We start from the raw sequence: 24,994 nt of genomic DNA on the forward strand, positions 1-24,994 counted from the left end.
ATTTGTAAAATGGAGGTTGTTGGTCCTTCACCCCCTAGGACTGTATAGAGTGGAAAGTCTCCTGCCGTCAGTGTCAGTTCCCTCTGCCTCCCCCGTTTGGCTGTCTGGGAACAGCCTCCGACAGACGGTCAGGATCTGACCGAGGGTCTCACCGCATGCTTGGCAGAGCCAAAGTCAACCCCGGGCTCTAACCACACCCTGGGGCCACTTTGCCCCACCCGGGGGCGTGGAGGAAAGGTGTACTTCCGCCAGCCAGCCGCAGGTACCGCGCACGTGGCGGGGCTGGGCGCCCAGCCACCTGCGGGACCAGAATGATGAGTCTGAGCTCGGTGCCCCGCTCCCTGCGGCCCCACCAGGCCTCCCCCTCCGCGGGCCCGCCGGCGGTGAGTGCGCAGCCGGGAGGGCGGCTCTGTCCTTGGCTTCAGCAGTCTATCACTCCTTGCAGTGTCCCCCGTGCGTCCCTTCCTCGGGGTCTGGGTTCCCTAGCTTCTGGCGCGCCTCTGGCTGGGCGCTCTCCTCCTCTAGCTAGCTCAGGCTTTGACCTCTCCTTCCGCTCACCCGTGCCCGTTCCCCGCCTGGCTCGGTCCAGCCTCTCTTCCCAGCCCTCTTTCCTGTCTGGCCGCCTTTGTTTGTCTCCTCCCTTTCTGTTCGGTCTTTGTTTCGGCTGTTTTCGTGTGTCTCCCCTCAGTCCCCTGGCTTGTCCTGGTCCACCGCTCTTCCCCTGCCCCTCCTCCTCCCGTGTTGGGCAGCAGAAGACCCAGCGGAAGGCTGCGGGACTCTCATTCCCTCACCCACCACATCCCTATGCCCCTGCCTTCTGGAAGGGTCCTGAGTCCGCCTGCTTGCCTGCCCCCTCCCAGGGCTTGGTTGAGGGGAGTTTGCGGGGAGGATCCGGAAAAGGCCCAGTGCACTCCAGGAGTAGAACGTTCTATTCTTTCCTGGGCTAGGTGCCATCCTGAAGACTCGTAGGAAGGCAAAGCAGACCCAGCAGGGGGAGCCTGCGGCTCTCTCCCATAGGGCAATGATAACGTCATTGTGGGTGGTTGTTGACAAAGTCACCTGCTCCGTGGCAGGGCCGCCCTAGGTGCTCAATAAATGTCTGAATGAATCCCTGAACAAGACAGGGAGCCCCCACAGTGCATGACGCCAGGTAGGGAAAGACTGGCTTTTCTCAGAATACCAGGCGCTCCTGTAAATCAGAGCAGCAGGTAAGCTCCAGTCAATTGAACATGTATTGAGCACCCTGGTGTGCTGGGCCCTGTAGTAGGTACTGGTGACACAGAGGAATCTGTTAGTCATCCCTTAGGAACCTCACAGTCCAGTGGGGGATACAGATGAACAAATGGAATTACAAGATTACGGTAACTACCATGACGGTGGAAGTACAGGGCCCTATAGGATCACAAGGAGACAACCCACCTAGAAAGATTTCTGGAGGAATTAACTTGAAGGATGAGTGGCCCAAGTGAAGGGCGTGTGGGCAGCAAATGAGTCGAGTCCTGGAGGCAAGGGGGACCAGCGTGCTCTGGATGGGTGGGGCAGAGTGGTTCTGGTAGTTGATTTTGCCAGGGCTGCCAAGGGCCTTGTAAACCTTATTAAAGAGTCTAGGGTTTATCTGGAAGGGGATTGCAAGGTGCCTGAAGTGTTTAAAGCAGGGTGCGACCGGATCAGATCTGCAGGTCGGAAGAACTGCTCTGGTTTCAGAGCAGAGATTGGATTGGGAAAGGGCACTGGAGGAGGCAGGGAGCCATGGAATTGACCAGGACTGAGAATCACCAGGGCTTGGTTACTGATTACTTAGGTGGGAGGAGGTTGAGGATAGGAGCAGATTGCAAGATTACAACCTGGATTTCGGGCTCAGATGACTGAGATGGGGAACAATGGAAAAGGTCAGGGTTGTGGGGTGGAGAGAGATCTAGAGGGGCTTGGGAGATATCTCCCCATTGACTCTACTAAGGGTGAGCTCAGGAAATGTCTGAATGTTCGGCAGGGGGTTTGCAGGTGTGTAGTGACCCTTTAGACTATAAGTGGGTGAGAGCTAGGTCTGTCTGATTCATCCCTGTGCCCTCAGGGCCGGCACTGGCCTGACACCCAGCAAGGGCCCCTAAAGATCATGTTTCTCCAGCCCATGCACACAGGGGAGGTAGGCTTTCCTACCCAGAAATGTTTCAGCAGGGTCAGCGGGAGGTAGAAAAGGTAGGGAAGAGCGGCCACGAAAATGGGCAGATGGTCAGAAAAGGGGTGGAAAGGGAGTCTTTATCTGCTAGAAACATACTGTAGTATTGGTGGATGAGGTAGGAGATTTCCAAAGAAATTGGAAGATTTTGGGGAGAAAAAAAAAAGGAGGGGAAAGAGAGACAGAATTAAGTTTGGGAACCAGACTGGGGTCTTATTCGGTAAACAAAGAAATGGGCCTGAGGATCTCAGGGCAGAAAGCTATTTTGTGAAGCATCTGGAAATGAGCTTCAGAAACATTTGAAGTGATTGGATTCATTAGGCTTTCAGAGCTGGAGAGACTTAAGAGTTCCCTTTGTGCATTATGCCTCCCTGTTTCGTAGATGACTAGGCTTAGGCCCACGGAAGAAAGCGAGCTTACCCAGGCACTTCGCTACTTGCTGGCAGCGGTGGGACTGGATGTTGGGAGGGGTAGGGCACCCATCCATGTACTGGAGTCACACTGATAGGGGTTTGGTTGCCGCTCTGACCTCATTTCCTAGCTGTGTGACCCATTGTTCGGAGCTTTCCTCGCCTGTTAATATACAGACCTTAAGCGCACCTGTGAGCTTTCGGGGCACAGGCGTGATGAGAGCACATCAGTCCATTCAAGGGTTAAAGTCTGCAACTTTGCATTTAACTGCCCGCTTCACAGGACCCCCTCAGGGTTAACTGAACAACCTTGCCAAAGGGCCTTGAGGTTTAGGGGAGAGAGAGGAAGTCACAGGTTCTTGGTTTATTTTTCTCAGGGCTGTATTTGTTTGGCTGCTGTCAGAATGCATCCTCTTGGTCTCCCTTCTCCACTCCAGCCAGCAGAACTGTCCCCTGGTAGGAGCTGTTACCATGGCAACTCAGTTCTTTCCCCAGCCGTTTGGCTGCCTCTGGCTCTCTTTATTCCAGTACTTTAATCTTAGAGGTAGAGCCCACAGTCAAGTTGAGATTGAAGTCACACCTAAATGAGAAACCAGGACATTCCTGAACGCTGTCACTACTCCTGGCTCTGCAGTGACCTGTGGCAGTCTCCAGGTTGGAGATGCAGCCTTCCCTCTGACACTTTTCTGTGGCTGCAGCCATCACACCCCCTTGAAAATCTTCCCTGACAACCTCCAACACACATCCATCCGCTCAAAGAGCCTTTGAGTCTCCCCTCTCGACGCCTGCACATTTAAGCCACCTGTTTCCCTCTCTCCTCTGTGAGCTCCTTGAGGGCAGGGACGGTGTCTTCTTCCTCTGCTCAGGAGGAAGCTTGAATGTAATAGGCCCAACAAAGGGAATGAAGAGTGGAGATAAAGGTTGAAGACTAGCTGATGTAATGACTAAGAGCTCATGCTTCAGGGTAATGTGGCCCCGCGTTTAAGTTCTGACATCATCACTTAATAGCTGGTTGCTTTTAGGCAATTTATGTTAGCTCCTTAATTCTTCGTTTCTTCACCTGTAAAATGGCGATTTTTTTTTAAAGATTTTATTTATTCGACAGAGATAGAGACAGCCAGCGGGAGAGGGAACACAAGCAGGGGGAGTGGGAGAGGAAGAAGCAGGCTCACAGCAGAAGAGCCTGATGTGGGGCTCGATCCCAGAACGCCGGGACCACGCCCCGAGCCGAAGGCAGCCGCTTAACCACTGTGCCACCCAGGCGCCCCATGGGATTTAATTCATTCTTCATAGGATAGCTGTGAGGATTGAATTAGAGGTTGAATGTAAAGCGCTTTGCACAGTTACTAGACTATGAGGGGAGAGGCTGTGCTGCTTGTTCCTCAGTGTTCCAGGTCCCTGGCACATACGTTATCTTATTGACTGAATGAGTCAATTTTAGGTAGCCAGCGTTATTCAGGAAGCTGATTTGTAAGGCTAACAACTAGTGTATCACCTCACATGTAATAGTCTTCTGGTGTTTTTGTTAGGCCTGTTGGCAGCATCTAGTATTCCCCAAAGGCAGCCTGACTCTCAGTCTGTTTCCACGTCCCCCTTGCACTGGCCTGTGGGCATCTCCAGACAGGTACCACGTGGGTCTTAACCACATCCTTAGTGCTCAAGGTTTGGCATAGAGAAGAGGCCTCTAAAAATTCTGTAGGCCAGCTAAACCTAACTTCCATTGGCACCACACTTCACAGTTTTTGAGGCCATTTTATATCCATTATACCTGTGTTACTGACCTTTTCAGCACCAAGGATATTCCTGTTATTTAATACGCACCAGCCAATATTTCGAAAGATGTCTATTCCACAGATTTGCTTAGTTAATGAATCAAAGTCATGCCAACTGCTAATCAGAACTGCTGACCTATATTGAACAAGAATTTGTATCCCCAACTCCCACCACAGGGTGTGGGCACACAGTAAGTACCCAAGAAATGCTCAAATGCTTCCTGAATGAACACATGTATGGATTCTTAGCCTCTCTGAAAGGTGGAACATGCCCCCCCCCTTTTAACTACATCTTAGATCTGAACATCACATCTTGGAAACTTCTGACTTCACAAAAGCACCATATCCCCATTTTATAAATGAGGAACAAGCTTTGCCAAAGGCCACAGGCTTTGCAAGCATTGTCACTGGGACTTGCTTCCACAGCAGCCTCCTGGATTACTATTCTATAATATTCTATGGATGAAAATAAGCCACGAGCCCCCTAGAGGTGGCAGTACTGTTTCACTCTGCCTTCTTGTGCCCTCAGGGATCTCCTGTCGTGGAACTTAACGTGGGAGGCGAGTTGTACACCACCACCGTGGGCACCCTGAGAAAACTCCCGGGTTCAAAGCTGGCTGAGATGTTCTCCAGCTCAGGGAAGACGTGCACGGACGCAGAAGGCCGCTTCTTCATCGATCGCCCCGGCACCTATTTCGGACCCATCCTGGACTACCTGCGCAGCGAGCGGCTGCCCACGCACCACATCCCGGAGGTGTACCGCGAAGCGCAGTTTTACGAAATCAAGCCATTGGTCAAGCTGCTGGAGGACACGCCGCAGATGTTCGGTGAGCAGGTGGCCCGGAAGCAGTTCTTGCTGCGGGTGCCAGGCTACAGCGAGAACCTGGAGCTCATGGTGCGCCTGGCGCGCGCCGAGGCCGTGGCGGCCCGCAGCTCGGCGGTGCTGGTGTGCGCGGTGCGCACCGAAGAGGATGCGGCGCACTGCGCCGATGCCCTGCGGGTCCTGGAGGCCGAAAAGAGGTCGGTCGTCAAGTTCGGGCCTTGGAAGGCGGCCCCGCAGGTCAAGGACCTTCTCGACTGCGTGAAGATGGACATTACGGCCCAGGGGTACCAGGTGTACTATGAACAGTACTCCGAGAGGACATTACGGGCCAAGTATTTCAGTTACTTTTATACATTCGTCTTCATCTGGTGGTGAACCCCAGGGGGCGGGAACAGTTTGTTTCGGGTTCTGGTGGGACTTATAATATTAAAAGTTGCCTTGAAAAGCCGTCTTCCTTTAAAAAAAAAAAATCAACTTCCAGGGGGGTCTAGGAGGCTTGCCCCCCAATAATTATTTCCCTGTTGAGGATTTTCCACTGATTGCAACTGTCTCCACTGTGCTTGCCTAGTGAGGTGCAGCTGCTTTCTCTTTAAAGCCTCCCCTACCTGCCAGATCCTTCCCTTCAAGTCCAAACAGCAAAGCTGACATGAGTTGGAATGTTTCAACAATACTTTGGCTGAAGATGGCGGACGATAACAGGAAGATAACAGAGTACCATGAATCTGGAAAAAATGGTCTGAAAATGTAGTCTACCCAGCCTCAGCATGTGGTCCAATCCTCTTGCCCAGTTAAACGCCTTCATGAGGAAGATGCCAAGTTCATACATGTAGTAGATGCCACTCAGATCTCCTTTTCCAGGGGCTGTGACATTGACTCTTAAAGCCTCACAGCTGTCTTTTTCTCTAGGGCGGTGATTCTCAAAGTGTGGTTCCTGGACCAGCAGCATCGGCAATACATGGAAACTTCCTAGAAATACAAATTCTCTGGCCCCCACCTCAGACCTACCGAATCAGAAACTCTGAGGGTTGGCCCAACAGTCTGTTTTAATAAGCCCTCCAGGTGATTCTGATTTTAACTTTGAACCTGCTCTAGAAAAGAATTGCCATCTTGCTTGTGTGGAGGTATAGAAGACTGAGCCCTCACCTCAAGGAGGAATCCGCTCTGGTGCAGTTTCTGTTCTGGCGCAGTTCCTGTTCTGGTGTTCCTTGTGAGATCAGGCTGAAGTCAGTCTTCATGTGACACCACATTCTTGCTCAGCATTCTTCCTTTGCCGTCTATCCTACTTCTCTCACTCTCCATCCCCTGAGAGCACATCCTCAGTAAACCACTGGCACAAGAATCTCTTTTTCAGGGTCTGCTTCTCAGCCAAAGACAGTAATGCAACTCTAAGGAGGACACAGGTAGACATCATCCTTCTCCAGGTCCAGGTCTGGGATAGATGGCCCCCTTCGCCCTCCTGCCTAGTAGGGTGACCAGCCGTCCTCAGTTCCCTGGGACTGAAGATCAAGGTTGATTTCCAAGGTTTAAGGAATTACTACTGTCAGGGAGTTTCAGATTTAAACATAAAATTGCTCAGAACAGTCATTGTCAATGAGTGTTATAATTCAATAAACCAAATCTGCTTGTGTATTTGTTTCTTTTTTTTTTTTTTTTTTTTTTTTAAAGATTTTATTTATTTATGTGACAGAGAGACAGCCAGCGAGAGAGGGAACACAGCAGGGGGAGTGGGAGAGGAAGAAGCAGGCTCCCAGCGGAGGAGCCTGATGTGGGACTCGATCCCGGATCGCCAGGATCACGCCCTGAGCCGAAGGCAGACGCTTTAACGACTGCGCTACCCAGGCGCCCCTGTGTATTTGTTTCTTACTTTCAAAACCTTTTCCATGTTTTCCTTTTGGTATTTAATATGGCTGACAATTTTAAGTGAAAAAATCCCGAATGTCTATTTGAACTTCTCATCATGAACCAATTCAACGTTATTTATCAAGAGCCTGAAAAAAAGTTTATACTCTTTGATCAGTAATTACATTTATGAGGTTAGATTCCCAGGAGATACTCTGTTCCGTAAGATAAATAGGATTGCTTAATGTCTCAATTTTGTGAATTATGGAAAGGTCAGTGTCCTCCTGAAGATTTCGGTACATTCCCAGAGGGATTGTCATCTTATGGTCAGTCCTGGGTCTTTGCTCCCACTGGATTCATGGATCATCGAGATGTCTTGAGCTTGTTTTTGCTCTTTTTTTTAAACATTTTTTTAAAGATTTTATTTATTTATTTGACAGAGACAGAGACAGCCAGCGAGAGAGGGAACACAAGCAGGGGGAGTGGGAGAGGAAGAAGCAGGCCCACAGCGGAGGAGCCTGATGTGGGGCTCGATCCCATAACGCCGGGATCACGCCCTGAGCCGAAGGCAGATGCCCAACCGCTGTGCCACCCAGGCGCCCCTGTTTTTGCTCTTTGACACCACGCTCACCCAGAAGGAACACAAATATCTTTCTCTTAATTTTTATAAATGCTACTCCCATGAGCTATTTGTGCACATAGCAGACTGTGGCAAATACAGACACGTAAAGGGGAGACAGTTTACCGGACAGGAATGCAAATAACTTCAAATTGAGTATTGGATGCATCTTTTCCTCAAGTCTCAGACACCCCCATCACTAGGAGATTTCACTAGCAGATTGTATTTGTTTCCTATCCTTTCTTCCCTGCCTGTTCTTGCCATGCTTCTCTGTAGGTGGGAGTAATCTTCCCACCCCACTGACTTCATGCTTGGCTTCATGACTTAATCTGGCCAGTGGAATATGCGGCGAAGTGACTGTGCCAGATCTAAACTCAGGCTTTAGAGGCATGCCAAATTTCCATCCGCCCTCTTGTGTTCTTGTCATTTGCCAGAAGAAGACCAGTTTAGCTACCTCTTGTATTGCTTTGGCTTTAGCCTGCATGCATGCCCTTAGGATTGACCTTCTTCCTGAGCAATTTATCAAATTATTTTATTAAACAAAGGCAATTTCAATGTTCCCTCCCCATTCCCAATCCATAATACAGTTAAGATAACATACTATTTTCATCCCACTTAAATTATAAAAGCAAAACAATGGGGGAATTAGTCAAGCCTATTATATTACATCTATAAAATGGCAATGTTATGCAGTGATTAAAATTATATTTAGAGAGGCTTAAAATTATTGGGGAGGAGAATACGCATTTAATTCAATGCAATTTAATTTAATCCGTGCTCCAAAAAAGGATTTAAGGTGGTGGGACTTAAAGGGCTATGAAAAAGAGAAATACCCAAAAAAGATACAGATTAGAAGTACATAAATGAAGAGGACACTCTTGGTTGCCTACCCAATAATACCATCTCCTCCCTTCCCATTTCCTAATAGAAAAAGCAAAAGAGTAAAACACATTAATAATGCTCAAAAACTATCTCTGGACATTGGCAGGGGTACATGATACTTTTCCTAATCTATTGGGATTAACTAAAGAGAATTAGAGTCAGAGGAGGAAAACCTAAAAATGAATGGTAAATATAACTGTCGTTATAATCCAAAGGAAAACACAAAGATTGAAACCTGTGAGAGTGCCCTCGTTGAGGCACCCTAGTTCATAGCACTATGCCAGGTTTTCAGGTCTCCATTGTTCCAGGGGACCTCTTTTTTTTTTTTTTTTTTAATTCTCTATTTTCCTATCCTTTCCTACTCCCCTCCCCCATCCATTTCTTCTGTGTTCAGTGTCCTGGAAAGCTGGTCCCAAGCCTCTTCCTGGCTGTCCAAGGACTTGGAAAGTACTACAGCGGAAGATCAGTGACAAGAAGGCCTGAGGAGTTGGTGTGTGTATAGACCTCTTGGCAGGGTGAAAGTATTTGTGTTTCTTACAAATGCCCACCAGAGGGCATCCCTTCTAGAAGAGGCCCTCAAAAAATAAATGGACGCGATATAACCTGTGGATGTCAGTCAGCCTCTTTTTCCAGGAGGAATCATGCTTGCTCAACAGAATCATGAAAAAGGTGGCTATGATAGCTATGCATGGGTTCTACAGTATAGATTTCCTTTCACTAGAGCTGCTCTGGCTCCTGACGGCTGTCCAACAGCAGAGACCAACACTGAGTCCCTAATATGGTATTATTCCTGCGGGATGGGGGCGGGGCACTAGACCCTTCTTGGTGATAGGTTGATTGCACTGCAAATCAGTTAGCTGCACTACTCAGTAAGAAACTATTGGGAGTAATGCTGACATTTCCTAAGCAAATGGCATTGACAGCTTTGTTTGAGGATGTTTGCAAAACTGCTTACGGGTAGGGAGGAGATTTCCTTACTTAGAAAAATTTAAATAAATAATAGTCATAAAGATAATAAAAGTGGCATCACCCTTCAATCCTGGAGGTATTTCAGGATGATTAAAAAAATGTCTCCCACTGGGACGCCTGGGTGGCTCGGTTGGTTGAGCATGGGCCTTGTGCTCAGGTCATGATCCCAGGGTCCTGGGATCAAGTGCTGTCCCGTGTCGGGCTCCCTGCTCAGCAGGGAGTCTGCTTCTCCCTCTCCCCCTGCTCCTGTGTGTGTGCTCCTTCTCCTAAATAAATAAATAAATAAATAAATAAATAAATAAATAAATAAATAAATAAAATCTTTATTAAAAAAAAAAGTCTCCATTGGGTTGGAAGGCAGATTTGTTTCCTCACTGGTGTAATCAAGTCTCTCTCCAGAGGGTAGGTTTGCTAGCATTCTTCTTTTGAGACTGAGGGTTTCCTAAACTCAGTGTTCTTCGTCTGTTGCAGATCTACTGTGTGCATAGCATTTACCTGCAGCACCTCCATGGTGCTTGGGGGGCAAAGGGAACCAATGAAAACATGAAGTTCATGCTGCCTGCTATGCTGTGAACAATAAACTATCTGAATCCAGTTGGGCTTGTCTCCTTACCAGCTGCATCTATGGAAGTATGGCAAATTGACACTAACCACACGACAGTTTCCTGACCCCCCAAATTTACTGCCTTAAGGTTATAATCATTAATTATTTCTTACAAAACTACAGATTGGGCAATTCTTCTGGTCTTGGTTGGGCTCCCTCATGCGTCTGTGGTCAGATGGTGGATCAGGTGGGGTGGGCTGGTCTAAGATGGCCTCAGCTGAGTCAACTTGATTTGTTCCATCTGGTCACCCAATAACCAGCAGACTAAGTTGGAATTATTCTCATGGCAATGGTAGGGTTCCAAAATCAAACAAAAGGTCTGGAGAATGATTATGTAGATGGACCTGAGGCCTAGGGCAAAAACTGTCACAGTGTCACTTCTGCCACTTTCTATTGTCTAGTCATGAAACCAGCCCAGTTCAAAGGATGGAGACACAGATTCCATCTTTAATGGAAGCAGCTTCAAAGCTGCATTTCAAGGGGCATACATACCGAGAGGGGGAGTATCAGGTCGTTTTTGCAATCATTCTACCACACACCGGATCCTTGCCATCAGGGAAGGAGCAGTGATTTATCTCACAGGAATAGATACATATTCTAGATTCGTATTTGGCTTTCCTACTGCTATAAACTGGATTTGTGTGTCTCCACCCACCCCAAATTCACGTGTTGAAATCCTTAACCTCAAAGTCATGGTTAATACAAAGGTGGGGCCTTTGAGAGGTAACTAGGTCATGAGGTAGACTCCTAATGAACTGGATTAGTGTCCTTGTGAAAGAGACCCTAGAGAGCTCCCTTGCCTCTTCTGCCATGTGAGGACACAGTAAGAGAACAGCTGTCTATGAACTCGGAATCTGACAGTAAATCTCTCTGCACCTTGATCTTGGACTTCCCAGCCTCCAGAACTGTGAGAAATAAATTTCTGTTGTTTATAAGCCACTTGGTCTATAGTATTGTTATAGTAGCTTACTATCTATCATCTGTCTACTTACGTACCTACCTACCTATCTCCTATGGTTCTATTTCCCTGGAGAACCCCAATACTCCTAACTGCAATGTTTTTCTCAGCCCTGCTATGCATGGATACTGTATGCATTTTCATGGTATTCCATACATTGCTTTGGACTAAAGAGCTTATTTTTATTTTTATTTATTTTTTATTTTTATTTTTTTTAAAGATTTTGTTTATTTATTTGACAGAGACAGAGACAGCCAGCGAGAGAGGGAACACAAGCAGAGGGAGCGGGAGAGGAAGAAGCAGGCTCCCAGCAGAGGAGCCCGAAGTGGGGCTCGATTCCAGAACGCCGGGATCACGCCCTGAGCCGAAGGCAGACGCTTAACGACTGAGCCACTCAGGTGCCCCTAAGGAGCTTAGTTTTAAAAGTATTTATTTATTTTTACTGAGAGAGTGCGCATGTGGGTGTGCGAATGGGGGGAGGAGCAGAGGGAGAGAATCCTGAAGCAGACTCCATTCTGAGGGTGGAGTCCCATGTGGGGCTCAATCTCATGACCCTGAGATCATGACCTGAGCCAAAACCAAGAGTCAGACACTTAACTGACCGAGCCACCCAGGCGCGCCCTAAAGAGCTTATTTTATGATGAAAGAATTATAGCAAAGAAACTCTTGGTCTTGCTAGATGTCCCATCACCCAGAGGTAGCTGCTATGATAAAAACAGTGTATGACCTTTTGCAGACTCATTTATGGGACTAGCCAAGAGACAACACATTGTGAGTTTGGGGTGCTATTTTACAGATTTGTGGTATATACCTTATACCATAGCTAAAATATAGTGCTGTTGCTCCCACAGTTAGAATACGTAGGTCTGGGGACTAGGGGGAGGAGGTAGGAGTGGTTCTTGTCATTTTTACACCTAATAACTCATTTATGAGTACTTCTGTTCAGAGGGTATGGAGTATTTAGTCCCCAAGGGAGGAACAGTTCCACTCAAGAACACTGTCATTGTTCCATTACATTATAGCATTTAATGAGACTGCCCCCTGGTCATTTGGAGCACTTTTTGCAGAGCCGACAGGCAGAGAAGGGGTTATTATACTAGTCTGAGTGAGTAACCCCAATTTCCCCTGCTGTTATACAATGGGGACAGGGAAGACTCTGAAGCTCAAGGGATTCAGTGGGGTGCCTCATTCAATCCCCCTATGCAATAATGAAGGTCAGATGAAAATACCACCAATTCAATAAAGACAGTTTTTCATTTCAACATTAAAGAATGTGGAATGTTCTTGTTTGTATACCAGTCCAGCTCCAGTTTCTCCCTGTATGCAGTTTATTCTCAATATAAACTGAATTTTCTTTCATTTTTTAAAATTTGAGAGAGAGTGCTCGAGAAAGCACAAACAGGTGAGGGTGGGGCAGAGGGAGAGGGACAAGCAGACTCCCTGCTGAGCAGGGAGCCCAACTTGGGGCTCTATCCCTGGACTTTGAGATCAAGACCTGAGTCAAAGGCAGGTGCTTAACCAACTGAGCAACCCAGGCACCCAATGAATTTTCTTTCATTTTCTCAGTGTACCAAACTCCTTCCTGCAGCCATGTGTAGTAATAACGATGTTAGTATTTTTATAATTGATGCTTAGATGCACATTTAAAATCTCTGAAATCAGGATACATCTTAAGATTGCTGTTGGCCAATCGTTCATGTGTAGACTGGGTCATAGCAGTTCATGTCACCATCACTTCCCTTGAGCTCTGCATCTGTTGTCTTTGCTTGCCATTTAATGAATCTTCAAAGAGATTACCCTATAATTTGCATTGAAATGAAAAGTTTTAATGTGCACAGAAAGGCATGGAAACATAGCAGTATGGCATAGGATACAAATCTGTGTGTAAGTAAGTTTAAAAGAGCTCTTTCAGTAAATATACATAACAAATCTAAGAAATAAGAAACCACTGGTTTTAATTTTAGGGTTTTTTTCTTAATTCTTAATTTCTCAATTCTCCTAATTTCTTAACTGTTTCCTTAATTTTTTATGTGTTACATAAAATAATCATTTGTTTTACAATTGCTGGCAGCTTAGATTTGATAGAATATGGTAATGAGAGTAGTAGCTGCTAACATTTACTGAAGGCACTGTTTGTAAGTGCTTTTCATTTCACTGGACACATTTGTATATGTGGTAGTCTCTGTGATCTGGGATGCCTTTCTTTCTTTCTTGAAAATTCACTATTTTGGGGGTGCTGGGAAGGCTCAGTCAGTTAAGCTTGATTTCTGTTCAGGTCATGATCTCAGGGCCTTGAGATCAAGTCACGTGTCTGGCTCTACACTGGGCATGGAGCCTGCTTGGGATTCTCTCCCTCTCCCCCTCACCCCCCCTCCTCTGTTCACATTCTCTCTCTCTCTCTGTGTCTCAATCATCATCATCATCATCATCATCATCATCATCATCATCATCATCATCACTATTTTTAAAGCCAGAGGGAAAATCGTTTCCTCTATACTCCCACAAGGCATTGCAGGAATGGAAAACTTTTCTTCCCTTCTAGTTTCTTTGGCTGGTCTAATAATTAAATTGATAGAAGACAGAACAACAGGAAAAACACAAATTTCTTATGTATAGGAGCCTCAAAGACATGAGGCCCAAAGACAGGCAATTGAGGCTTATATGCCATCCTGAGCTGGGGAAAAGAGGAAGAGGTCTGCTGCTTCCCAAAACGGAGAAAGACAATTCACAGAAAGATAAGAGCAAATGTTTGGTGAACAAATGTTTGCCATACTACGTAGATTGTCTTTCTGATAAAACATTATCTTTGTTATTAGCATTGTCCTGATACAGGCTCCCTAAATTCTTTTGGGAAGTTAAGGGGAAGGTAAACAGCTCTTCCTGAGTCTGTTGCACCTTGATTGTCTTCAGCTAGAAATAATCCATGTAGCAAAATGGCGTGTTTTGTGGTCATTTTTCTGCCCCGACAACCCCGCTATCCTGAGGAAGTTAGTAGGTCTGTTTGAATCACATTCGTGTTATCCAAGGATACTTGACCTCTGATTATGTTTGAGTGTCTCTCTTCCCTGTTACACTGTAGGACTTTAGGGTAAACACCATTTTTTATGTGTTTTGGGGTCTTCTGTACCTACCACGGCAACCCGCATTAACGCTTTTGAAAGAAGTTAACAATGAATGGCTGAAGTATAACGAACGAGGTAAAACTCGACCTCCGGTTTCATTAACATGACTAATACACTTCAGTGTGCCAAATATTTCTGCAGTATTTCATTCCATTGTCACTACATCTTGGTCAGGTTAGGTGTGAGCACGTTCAGAGTTGAGGCTCTTTGCTCATTAAGTGTCAGTTGTAGTCTGAAACTTTGGTGCTTGACTCTTGACCTCAGGATTCTTTCCCCTCTCTTGTAGCTATCAGAGGAAGGGTTGATTCCTTGAAGATACGTAGATTTCAAACAACTGTAATGAAAGAGTTGGAAAAAGAATTGGTGGCACACAGCTAAACCGAAAAGAGAGCTCAAAAAAGCTACAACCAGCAAAAGGAGAACAGCCAAGGACGACAGGAACGCCAGTTAGGCCTCTCTCCCTTATCTCTGAGCTAAACGACTCCCGCAGCTCCAGGTTTTGCTTCTAGCTCTGGATCGTCCCGCCTCTGCCCTTTGCCCTGTACTTCCGCCCTCCCTTCGCTCAGCTCCGCTGCCAGTCTCCCGACCACTCTGAAACCACTAGAGAACCCCCGAAGGCTCCCATTGGCTCATCTGCCCTTCCAGTCCAGTCGCCTCCCGCCAGAGGCTCCGCCCCCTCACTCTGCGCCCTCATTTTCGTTCCGCCAGCGCACAAGGCGTAGGCGGACAAATTCTGCTGCACCGCGGGAAAGGGTAGTCGAGCAGCAGGAAGAGGCCTCTCTTTCTCGGAACCCCACTGCTTTGTGGGATTGTGGCGAGTTCCTCAGGCCTAGACAAGTTTTCCGGATTCCTCCACCCCCCCCCCCGCCTCCCTCGTGGAGTACGGAAGCTGAGAGAGTCCGCGGGCAGTCATGGCGGCGCACCTGAAGAAGCGGGTGTACGAGGAATTCACTAAGGTGGTTCAGGTAATTTACGGAAGGAAAGGTCCCAGGACCAGTCCCGGGCGGGGAAGGTTATCCACGCTCCACACACTTTGCCACAGGCGCCACAAACCTGGTTGAGTGTAGACTACTTAGATACACTCTCCGAAACTACACTTAAGTGGGCGTGTTCGTTTGCAGCTGCTGTTGTCGTCATTAATATGTGCAGTCTGACACTTAAAAAATAAAATTATTAGAGAGAACAAATAGCACTTTACAATTTACGAAAATGTCTAATCCGTCATCTCAGTTTATTCGGGTTACATTAGCACCTGAATGTGACTCGAGAGCTTCTGGAGGGATACGAGGATTCAGAGCCAATTTCTGGTAGAGCCCCACCCACCTCCCGTTACAAAAAAAAAAAAAAAAAAAAAAGCACCCGGGGACTAGTTGGTTGTATGCAAAACTCTGAGGGGTTGGAAGAAGAGTCTGTAGAAATCCTCAAGACCCAGCCAAAGTAGGTGAGGGTCACAGGCTGCATGGGGGCAGAAGTTTTCATTGGTGGAACAGCTTACCTAGGCAGTAGAGCAGTATTTTCCTCCTTTGGAGTTAAGGACAGGTGGTCCGAGCCCCTGTTAGAGCAGTGATTCTCCGTGTGTCTCCACATATATTGCTAGAGTAGAGGTTGATCCCAAGTTATCTCGTGTGTCCTGCTTTTTCAGACTTTTAATGCAAATTAACCTGGTGATCTTGTTAAAATGTTGATTATACTCAGTTGGGGGGGTGGAGGTGAGGCAATAATCTGCATTTCTGACAAGCCCCCAGTTGATGCTGGTAGACCAAAAGCATCCTTAGATCCGTAGAGTACCCCTAGATCTTTAGACTTCTAGTGTGGCAGGATTTAGATCATCAGTTTAAGGAAACTCCTTAAACATTTCATTCATTCCTTCAACAAGAGTTTGTTAGGGGAGTGGTTTCTATGTGTCAGGTATAGTGAAAGGTGTTGAGCTACAAATTCCAATACACATTAGCGCCCCTGCACTTTAGAAGCTCACAGGCTAGTGGGAGAGACAGAAAAGCATACCTGTGATTATAATACAGAGAAGTGATTGTATTGACAAATGAAGTTTTTCTTCCTCTTTTCAGTTATCATTTCTTTTCTGTTTCCCGGACACATCTTTGTAGCATATTCCCACTGACTGTAGGGAAGTTAGTCTGCTGCCTTTTTTTCCTTAAAATAACTTTGAGATTTAAACTTGACACTTTTTCGTTGCTCAATTTTATGTGAAATTAGTCGTATTGAATTTTTGAAATGAGTCTAGATTCAGGGAGGTTTTTCTTTTCTAATTTAAAAAAAAAAAAAATCTCTACTACCCAACATGGGGCTCAAACCCACAACCCCCAAATCAAGAGTTGCATGTTGCACCAGCTGAGCCAGGAGGGCCTCCTCAAGAAAGTTTTTCTAATTTCACAGAGCTGCTGTTTCTGTGATTTGTTTTCTGGCATTTTCTGGGTCTGTTTCCCCTGCCCACTTTTTTTTCCTTCGTAATTGTGGCAAAATACATATTTTACCATTTTAAACATTTATTTTTTATTTATTTTATTTTTTTGGAGCTCAAGAGTGAGTGAGGGGCAGAGGGAGAGGGTAAGAGAGAATCTTTAGCAGGCTCCATGCTCAGCACAGAGCCCAATGCAGGGCTTGATCTCACCGCCCTGAAATCATGACCTGAGCTGAAATCAAGAATTGGATGCCTAACTGACTGAGCCACCCAGGGGCCCCCATTTTAGACAATTTTAAGTATACAGTTCAGTGGCATTCTGTACATGCATTGTTTTACAGTGTGATTTACTTTCTTTCCATTGTTCTTTTGTTCCCACTTCTTAGGAGTACTCACCCTTCCTCCAGCATTACATGTGTTTACACTTCTCCAAACTCTTGTACCATTTGTCTCTTTTACGTGGAATGCATGTCATTTTCCCCTTTATTTTTGCTCTCAGATTTTGGTTTCAAGACCCATCTAAAACCTCAGCAAGAGTTTTCGTCTCTTCCTCCCCTGCTTCTGTGGCTAGTACTCTGTTCATACTCATCTGTTTGTACTTATCACTCAGTGTTATTAGTTGTTAACCTTAAAAATGTTATGTTACCAGCCAAAATGTAATTATTTGGGAATAACAGAATGTGCAGTTCAGGACATGCAAGCCATGGCAAAACCACAGGCGGGTCCAACAAACAAAAAAGATGACTTTTATTTTATGGAGAATAAGGAGGAAGTTTTGAAGGGAAAGTCTAGGGTGATGAGAGTTTCTCATTGGCTGAGTTGCAGGGGCGGTCGATTTCTTGTAGGAGATGCAATGTTGATCTTTCCCTGTTGGGGCCTGTAATTGATGATTCTTTCCTGTTGATTTTTCTGTTGGGGTCTATAATCCACAGTTTTTTCCATAATTGTTGAGTGGCACTCTTCCCCCCTCTAACCTCCCCTTGTATCCTCCCTACTCAGTTTTAGTGAGTTTTCTCTTTGTTAATTTCACACAGTATACATATCTCCCTACCAATCTGGACTCCTTAAGGACAGAGATAAGCCTGGTTCATCTCCGTGTCCTTTGTTACGTGTAGGAGACTCTGAATTGTATGAATGGAGGTCTTGGTTCTTGGATTCGCCACAAAGATTTATGTTGAGGATCCAAGCTCAAAGACAGAAAGAGTGTAGCAGCCACAAAGCAGTTTATTAAGGATAGTACACTCTCAAGACGGGAGAGTGTGCAGGCCCAGAGGTGGCTACTACATTGGAACTAGGGGTGTCTTTTTGTGTTTGCATAGATTATGGCTTATAGCTAGGGTGGTCTCTTACTGGGGTTGTTTCCAGTCATCTAAGGGACTCTTCCTACCAGTTGGGAGGGGGAGTTTTTGGCCCTTCCAGGTTCTTGCCGGAACTGTCTTGGCCATCTTCCTCCACAGGAGTGGGGGGGTTGGGGGGGTGGACTTGAAACCGAAGTGTAAGTATATTGTAATGAAGCTGTAGGTTACCGTGGGGCAGAGGTTGAAGAGGAGAGCTGCATGTTCTGCACCTGTGGCTCTGCCTCTGTCAGCTCCAGGGTTCGGAAGCCTTCCCAGGATGTTAAGAGCCACAAAGTCAGAATGCTGTGCCCTCAGGCTTGTCATGTGTCACCTATTTATCACCGCCCTTGCCCCCAGCTCATGGGGGCTCTTATCACCCCTGGATGACCATAGGTCCTGGCTCACTAAAATGTTATTGATGGTTGACTGATGGCAGATATTGGTTTGTCTTCCCCCTTACATACTCTGTATGGAAAGAAATCTTTCTCAGGTTTTGACCTGACTGGAGCCCAAGTAACACAGAAGACTGAATTTGTGTAGAATAGGATGGGAATGGGTAAGGATTTTAAGAGAAGAGCTCATTTCTTCATTCTACATGAATCATTACCTTAGAGTGATGAAATGAGATCTTAGTGCTTCTCATCTTTTCCCCTGCTATGAAAATGAGGAAGAAGAGAGAACTGGGATGTATTTAGTGCTAATTATGTGTTTGTACACATAATGACATCATACTTTAGACTTCTCAAATATCCGTATGATACAGGTACTGTATTCCCTTTTATAGAAGAAGGATGGGCCTCCTCTCACTAGTAAGTGGCTACAGAACTCAAATTCTCTGACTTCAAAACCCTTGGTCTCTTTACATCATGCCGTACTTTGTTCCTGACTAGAATGATCCTAATCTTTTCTCTGTAGAAATGTACATTTGTAAAGAGGTGATTGCTCAGGATACCAAAATGATGCATCAAGTGTCAAGGAAAATTACTGATTGCAACATTTGTCTTGTTTATGGTGCTCTCTGTGCCTACCCACTAGGGCCTGACTTAAGCCTTGGTGGGACAGGTTCCCTTTGACATGAACTTTTTGGCATCCATTATACATAACGAATGCATCTAGAAAGCTTCTAATTATGCGCCATCCTTGGGAGAATTGAGAAAATAGTTACTCAATAATTTTGCTTGTCCTGTAGTTCAGATGAGGATCCTTAATTGAGAAAGACTGGTAGCAGTGTCGTAATTCCCATTTTACAGATGATGAGAGTAAGAATTATGACTTACTTAGCACAGCAGAATTGGAACTGAGATAAGTCCTAATGCTGAACAGTCATTCAGTAAACATTTGCTAAGTGGCTACAGTTTGTGAGGTATTTGACTATTTTTAATTTTTTTTACACTAACCATCCTTTTAATAAAGGCAGAATGGTTTGGGTAGTCATCTGGAATAAGGAGAAGAATTTTTACTCAGTGTAAGCTACGGATAGTTCCCGTCAGTTCCAGTTTCTTGTGAGGGAAGCTGAGCCTGGTGGGTGCCTCAGCACAGTCTGAATGTGTTTATAAACTGAGATTTCTTTTTAAATAAATAATGAGAGATCCTTTGTGTGTCCTTTTTACCCTAAAGCTACGACAGTCTTGAGAGATAGGCAGAACAAAATGGTAGTGGATCTACTTTATAGAGAAAGAAATTGAGACTTGGAGAAATGAAATGACTAGCCCACAGTGGTAGGAGCTAGTGAAAAGCAAAATGGGGCCTCAGCGCCTGGTCTCCAGTCCAGTGCCCTTTTTCCAGTTCATAACACTGCTTTTCCCTAAAGTTAGGTCTATCAGTTAAACACATTATTTGGTATAAGGGAGTGGGGCAAAGTGAAATTTGCAGACCCCGTGTTTTCATCTGTTATCTTTGCCTACTCCTTTGCAGCAACAACAGGAGGAGATTGCAACCAAGAAACTCCGATTGACAAAACCAAGTAAATCTGCAGCACTCCACATCGATCTGTGTAAAGCTACCTCCCCAGCAGATGCTTTGCAGTACCTACTCCAGTTTGCCAGGAAGCCTGTTGAAGCAGAAAGCGTGGAGGGAGTAGTCAGGATTCTCTTGGAACATTATTACAAGGTAAGAAGGTCTTCAGCACCTGATGGGAGTGTATATAAGAATTGTATCACGTCTGGGGCGCCTGGGTGGCTCAGTCGTTAAAGCGTCTGCCTTTGGCTCAGGGCGTGATCCCAGAGTCCTGGGATTGAGCCCCGCATCAGGCTCCCTGCTCCGCTGGGACCCTGCTTCTTCCTCTCCCACTCTCCATGCTTGTGTTCCCTCTCTCGCTGGCTCTCTCTCTCTGTCAAATAAATAAATAAAATCTTTAAAAAAAAAAAAAGAATTGTATCATGTCTACAGAATGGGTTAGTATTGTAAGATAAATAAGAAGGCGTTCATTCAGCAGTCTTTTATTGAGGGCCTTCCACGGGCCAGGCACAGAGATAAAAAAAGATCCAGATCCTGTCCTCAGAAACTTGGCAGCATCTCCGTGTGGATAGAGAGAGTGTCCATATAGTGTATACAGAGACAGATGTGAACATACTGCTGGGGGTGGTGTTGCCTGTGTTACGCTGAGTGCAGTGGGAGTGCAAAGGAGAGCTCCAGCCATGACCCTCTGTAACCAGACTTGTCTCTGAAATGTCACCCTGTCATCCTGCTGTTATTGCCCTATTTCAAAGCCCTCATATCTAATTGTGATAGCCCCCTTTTTTAAACTTTTTTTTTTTCTTTGCATAGTGGCATTTCATTTCTCTGTGTATTTTACTGGGTTAGAAAAAAACATCAGTTTGTGATTGATTAAATACAGGAAATAGTTTAAACAGAAATGAAATTCACAAGATGTGTTTATTTTTCAGTTTATAAGATCTGAAGTAAAAGGGAATACGTGATTTCCAAATATTTGAATCACAGATAAATCAAAGTTTTAAACTTTAGTATGAAAAATTTTAAGCCTATAGAAAAGTTGAGACAATACTGCAGTGATCTGCCAAATACCCAAAGGGATTTAACACAAAACGAGTATCTTGCCAAATTTGCTCTGTTTGTTTTCCTTAAGTTTTTAAAACTATTTCCCTAAATAGTTCGGTAAGGGACTTAAAAAAACCCACATCAGATAAAACTAAATTTTCTTAATGTCCTCTAACAACTAGTCAATATTCAAATTGCTCTCATTTCCGAAATATCTTTTTATAGTTGATTTGTTCAAATCAAAATGCAAACACTATTCACACATGGCATTTGGTCTTTTTACATTTTTTTTAATTAATTTTTTTAAAAGGTTTTATTTATTTGACAGAGAGAGTGAACACAAGCAGGCGGAGCGGCAGGGAGAGGGAGAGGTAAGGCCTCCACTGAGCAGAGAGCCCGATGCGGGACTTGATCCCAGGACCCTGGGATCATGACCTGAGCCAAAGGCAGATGCTTAACCGACTGAGCCACCCAGTGCACCTAATTTTTTTTTTTAAAGATTTTATTTATTTATTTGTCAGAGAGAAAGAGAGAGTGGTAGGCAGAGGGAGAAGCAGGCTCCCAGCTGAGCAAGGAGCTGATGTGGGACTCGATCCCAGGACCCTGGGATCATGACCTGAGCCAAAGGCAGACGCTTAACCAACTGAGCCACCCAAGCGTCCCTGGTCTTTTTTAAATCTAGAACAATTTTTATTATTTTGGTGACATTGACCTGATAAACTCAGTCAGTTGTTGATAAAATGTCTTGTTTTTTTAATTTGTTTACTTCCTTAAGGGTTAATTTGCTCCTCTATCCCTTTTATTTACTAGAAACAGAAAGTTAAATATACAGTGTAGGCCTTGTTAGATTCAGGTTAAGCATATTTTTGAAATTTTTAAGAATGCGTTATAGATGACGACTTGTATTTCATATTGCACCTGTCAGGATGCATGTAATGTCTTTAAGTGTTTCCTTGCAAAAGCTGCTTTTTCTCTTCAGTCTCTTTTCTTTCTATAAACTATGTTTATTTAAATCTTTTATGTATGACATAAAGGGTCTTTTCCTTTACACATATAATGTTGTAGCTTAATCAGAAATGCTTATAGTTTTCCAAAGATCTTGTGGATTTTCAGAAATCCATGTCTTTTCATGTGCTGTTCCCCCAGCCTAGAACCCCTCTGTTTCCCTCCCACTGCTCTGTGATCTGGTCTGCCACTTTTTCTGCCAAGCATATTCCTTCCTCAGAGTCTTTCCACTTATGTTTCCTTCCACCTAGAACACTTCCCTCAGATGTTCATATGTCTACTTCCCACACTTTGTTCAAGTCATAGCTCAAATGTCACTTTTTCATTAAGGCCTTTTTTATCCCTGTATTTAAAATTGAAACTGCCTGTTTCACCCCAGAACCTCCTAGCTCCTTTCCTTGATTTTGTTTTCTCCATAGCACTTACCATCTTCTCATATTCTTTTTTTAAAAAAGATTTATTAAGGAGGGCACATATTGCATGGTGCCCTGGGTGTTATATGCAAGTAATGAATCATGGAACATTGCATCAAGAACTGGGGATGTACTGTATGGTGACTAATATAACAAAATAAATATTATTTAAAAAAAAAAGAAATATCAGATGTTAACAAATAATAATTATTCAGTACATTTTCCTAAATATAAAGGGATAAATTATCACTGATTAACAAAATGAATGAATAAATAAATTTTTAAAAGAAAAAAATAAATAAAAGATTTATTTATTTGTTTGAGAGCACACACATGCATGTGTGCACAGGAGGAGGAGAAGAGGGAGAGGATGAAAAATCCTCAAGTAGACTCTGAGCTGAGTGTGGATCATGACATGGGTTTTGATCTCACGACCTTGAGGTCATGACCTGAGCCATCAGAGTCTGGCTGAGCCACCCAGGCACTCGCCCCCAGTCTTCTCGTATTTTATATAATTTTCTCATTTATTTGGTTCTTTAAGCTCTTCTTGAACAGGGATTTTTGTTTTTTTAAATTAAATTAAAGATGCATCTGCAGTACCAAGAACAGTGCGTGGTAACATTAATATTTGTTGAATGAGTGAGCGTATGCATTTGTGAGACTTTTTACTCAGTTAACAAATGCTTATTATATATCAGGCATTTTTTCTGGGCACTGGACAGACCTGTTAGCACACTTATTAGCTCTTGGTATAGCCAGTGTTTGCCATATGTCTCTCTCCTTTAGACTTTAAGCCCCTAAATTCAGAGACTACAAATCTGTTTATCTCTGTCACAGTTCCTGACAAGGTCCCTGAAACATTGTAGGGAGTTAATAAATGCAGCCCTCATGTTTTACATGAATGTAATCAGGGTTTCTGTTCTTAAGTTTTTAGACACTTGATCTATTTTTAGTTACCTCTTTTCTTAGCAATATCCAGCTATTATATGATAATATAACTGTTACCCATGGTCATCTGTAATAATACTTCTTAGAACCATTAACATTTATACAGCTTGTTGGAGTTTGTAAAGCTCTTTCCACATGTAATATTTTTTAATCCTGATGACAATACCATTGTTACTTGTGTAATCCAGGTAAGGAACTAAGCTTGGAGGGGCGCCTGGGTGGCTCAGTTGGTTAAGCGGCTGCCTTTGGCTCAGGTCATTGGGGTTGAGCCCCACATCGGGCTCCCTGCTCAGCGGGGAACCTATTTCTCCCTCCTCCTGCTGCTCCCCCTGCTTGTGCGTGTGTGCGCGCGCGTGGTCTCTCTCTCTCTCTCAATAAATAAATGTATGTATGTATGTATGTATATATGTTTTAAAAAGAAGAAGAACTAAGCTTGGAGCAGTTCAGTTTTCAGGATGACCCAGCTAAGTAAATGGAAGGTGTGGATTTGATCTGGATTTTTTTTTTTAACTTTTTGTCATGAAACATTTCAAATCATATACAAGTATAGGGAATGGTTTAATTAATTCCCAAGCACCCATTATCCGCTTTGTGGCCAAACTTGTTTTTATTCCCATGCCCCCCCCCAAGCTGTCCACTTCCGCTTCCTCTACTCTTACCCTTTCTACCATATTCTCCCTGGCATCATATCATTTTGTTCATAAATTTCAATTATGAAAAAATTGAATTGTGAAATTATATCTCTAAACAATACTCTTTTAAAAGACATAATCACAATACCATTATCATGTCTAAAACAAAAATTGAACTCAGGTTTCTGATGTTATACCTCAGGCTCTTTAACTAGGCCATGCTGTGTGCATTACTCTAGCAGATTCTAGCCCCAAAGGAAATGAGGGATGCCAAATGTATCCAGTTCTAGATTGATGACCATAGTGTTTTTTTATCCTTTTGTCTGTTATCCATAAATGTGGTCTCTTATATTTTAGTGGATAAGCTACTTGGGCTTCTTCTCTCCTCCAAATTTTTCTGTAGTCAGGCAACAGTATCTGACCTTCTTTCATATGAGGGGTTCTTCACTTATGCTACTGTGCTAGTTGCTGTGGAGGATGTAGAGCTGTGAGACATGTTCCTTGTCCTTTTGGGGCTAGCAGTATATTGGTAGACCAAATAATATATGTAGTATGTAGTAAGGGCTGAGGTTATTCATTTGTTCATTTTTTTCATTTTCTCGAAACATCCTGAATACTAACCGTGTGCCAGTACTTGTGCTTAATGTTGGAGATAAGAGATGATTATGTGATCTCTGATCTGAGTCTAGTTGGATAGATAACACAATAAATGTATAATAACAATCCAGTGTTGTAGGTGCTGTGAAATTTGGGACAGGTTATGATATGACCTCAAAGAGGAGGGCGGTCAGTTTGACTTGGGAGCGGGGGACTAGAAAGACATTATAGAATAGTAGTGATTCTTGAGATGAGTCCTTTAAAACAGATTTGGGCCAGTTGGAAAACAGGAGGAAAGAAAGACATTTTAGAAAGAAAGAGCAGTTGTGAGCAAAGGCATGGAGATGTGAAATAGCCTGTCGCGTTAGAAGAAATGCAAGCAGCTGGTATAGATTTTAGGTTGAAAGCTCTTTAAGAGATAAGACTACAAATCGTGGAGGGCCTGTATTTTATCTTGTGGGTTTTGTTTTAG

The 24,994-nt window shown here is 44.4% G+C and overlaps 2 protein-coding genes across 3 annotated transcripts in view; both read left to right on the top strand.

Moving 5' to 3' along the window:
* Positions 1–268: 268 nt before the first annotated feature.
* On the top strand, positions 269–6,808 carry KCTD14 (potassium channel tetramerization domain containing 14). Its single transcript, XM_026518182.4, has 2 exons — positions 269–383; positions 4,888–6,808. Exons 1-2 carry the CDS (start codon positions 312–314, stop codon positions 5,554–5,556), a joined length of 741 nt encoding a protein of 246 aa, XP_026373967.2. The 5' UTR covers positions 269–311; the 3' UTR covers positions 5,557–6,808.
* An 8,073-nt stretch (positions 6,809–14,881) lies between these two features.
* INTS4 (integrator complex subunit 4) overlaps positions 14,882–24,994 on the top strand; it is a 108,241-nt gene continuing 98,128 nt past the window's right edge. The window contains exons 1-2 of one of the 2 annotated variants that reach the window (XM_057316675.1): positions 14,882–15,139; positions 19,845–20,039. In XM_057316675.1, the coding sequence (XP_057172658.1) occupies positions 15,086–15,139; positions 19,845–20,039 (249 nt within the window). In that variant the 5' untranslated portion in view covers positions 14,882–15,085. The remainder of the gene's footprint in view (positions 15,140–19,844; positions 20,040–24,994) is intronic. The other variant, XM_026518179.4, reaches the window with a different exon arrangement.

The sequence above is a fragment of the Ursus arctos genome, unplaced genomic scaffold, assembly GCF_023065955.2.
Source record: "Ursus arctos isolate Adak ecotype North America unplaced genomic scaffold, UrsArc2.0 scaffold_22, whole genome shotgun sequence".
In the NCBI taxonomy this organism is placed as follows: domain Eukaryota; kingdom Metazoa; phylum Chordata; class Mammalia; order Carnivora; family Ursidae; genus Ursus; species Ursus arctos.

Bases quoted from the DNA above. Each gene is read 5' to 3' on its own strand.
- KCTD14 (XM_026518182.4), top strand. From the start codon at position 312: ATGATGAGTCTGAGCTCGGTGCCCCGCTCCCTGCGGCCCCACCAGGCC. The intron at 384-4,887 runs GTGAGTGCGCAG...TTGTGCCCTCAG, and splicing joins CCTCCGCGGGCCCGCCGGCG to GGATCTCCTGTCGTGGAACT.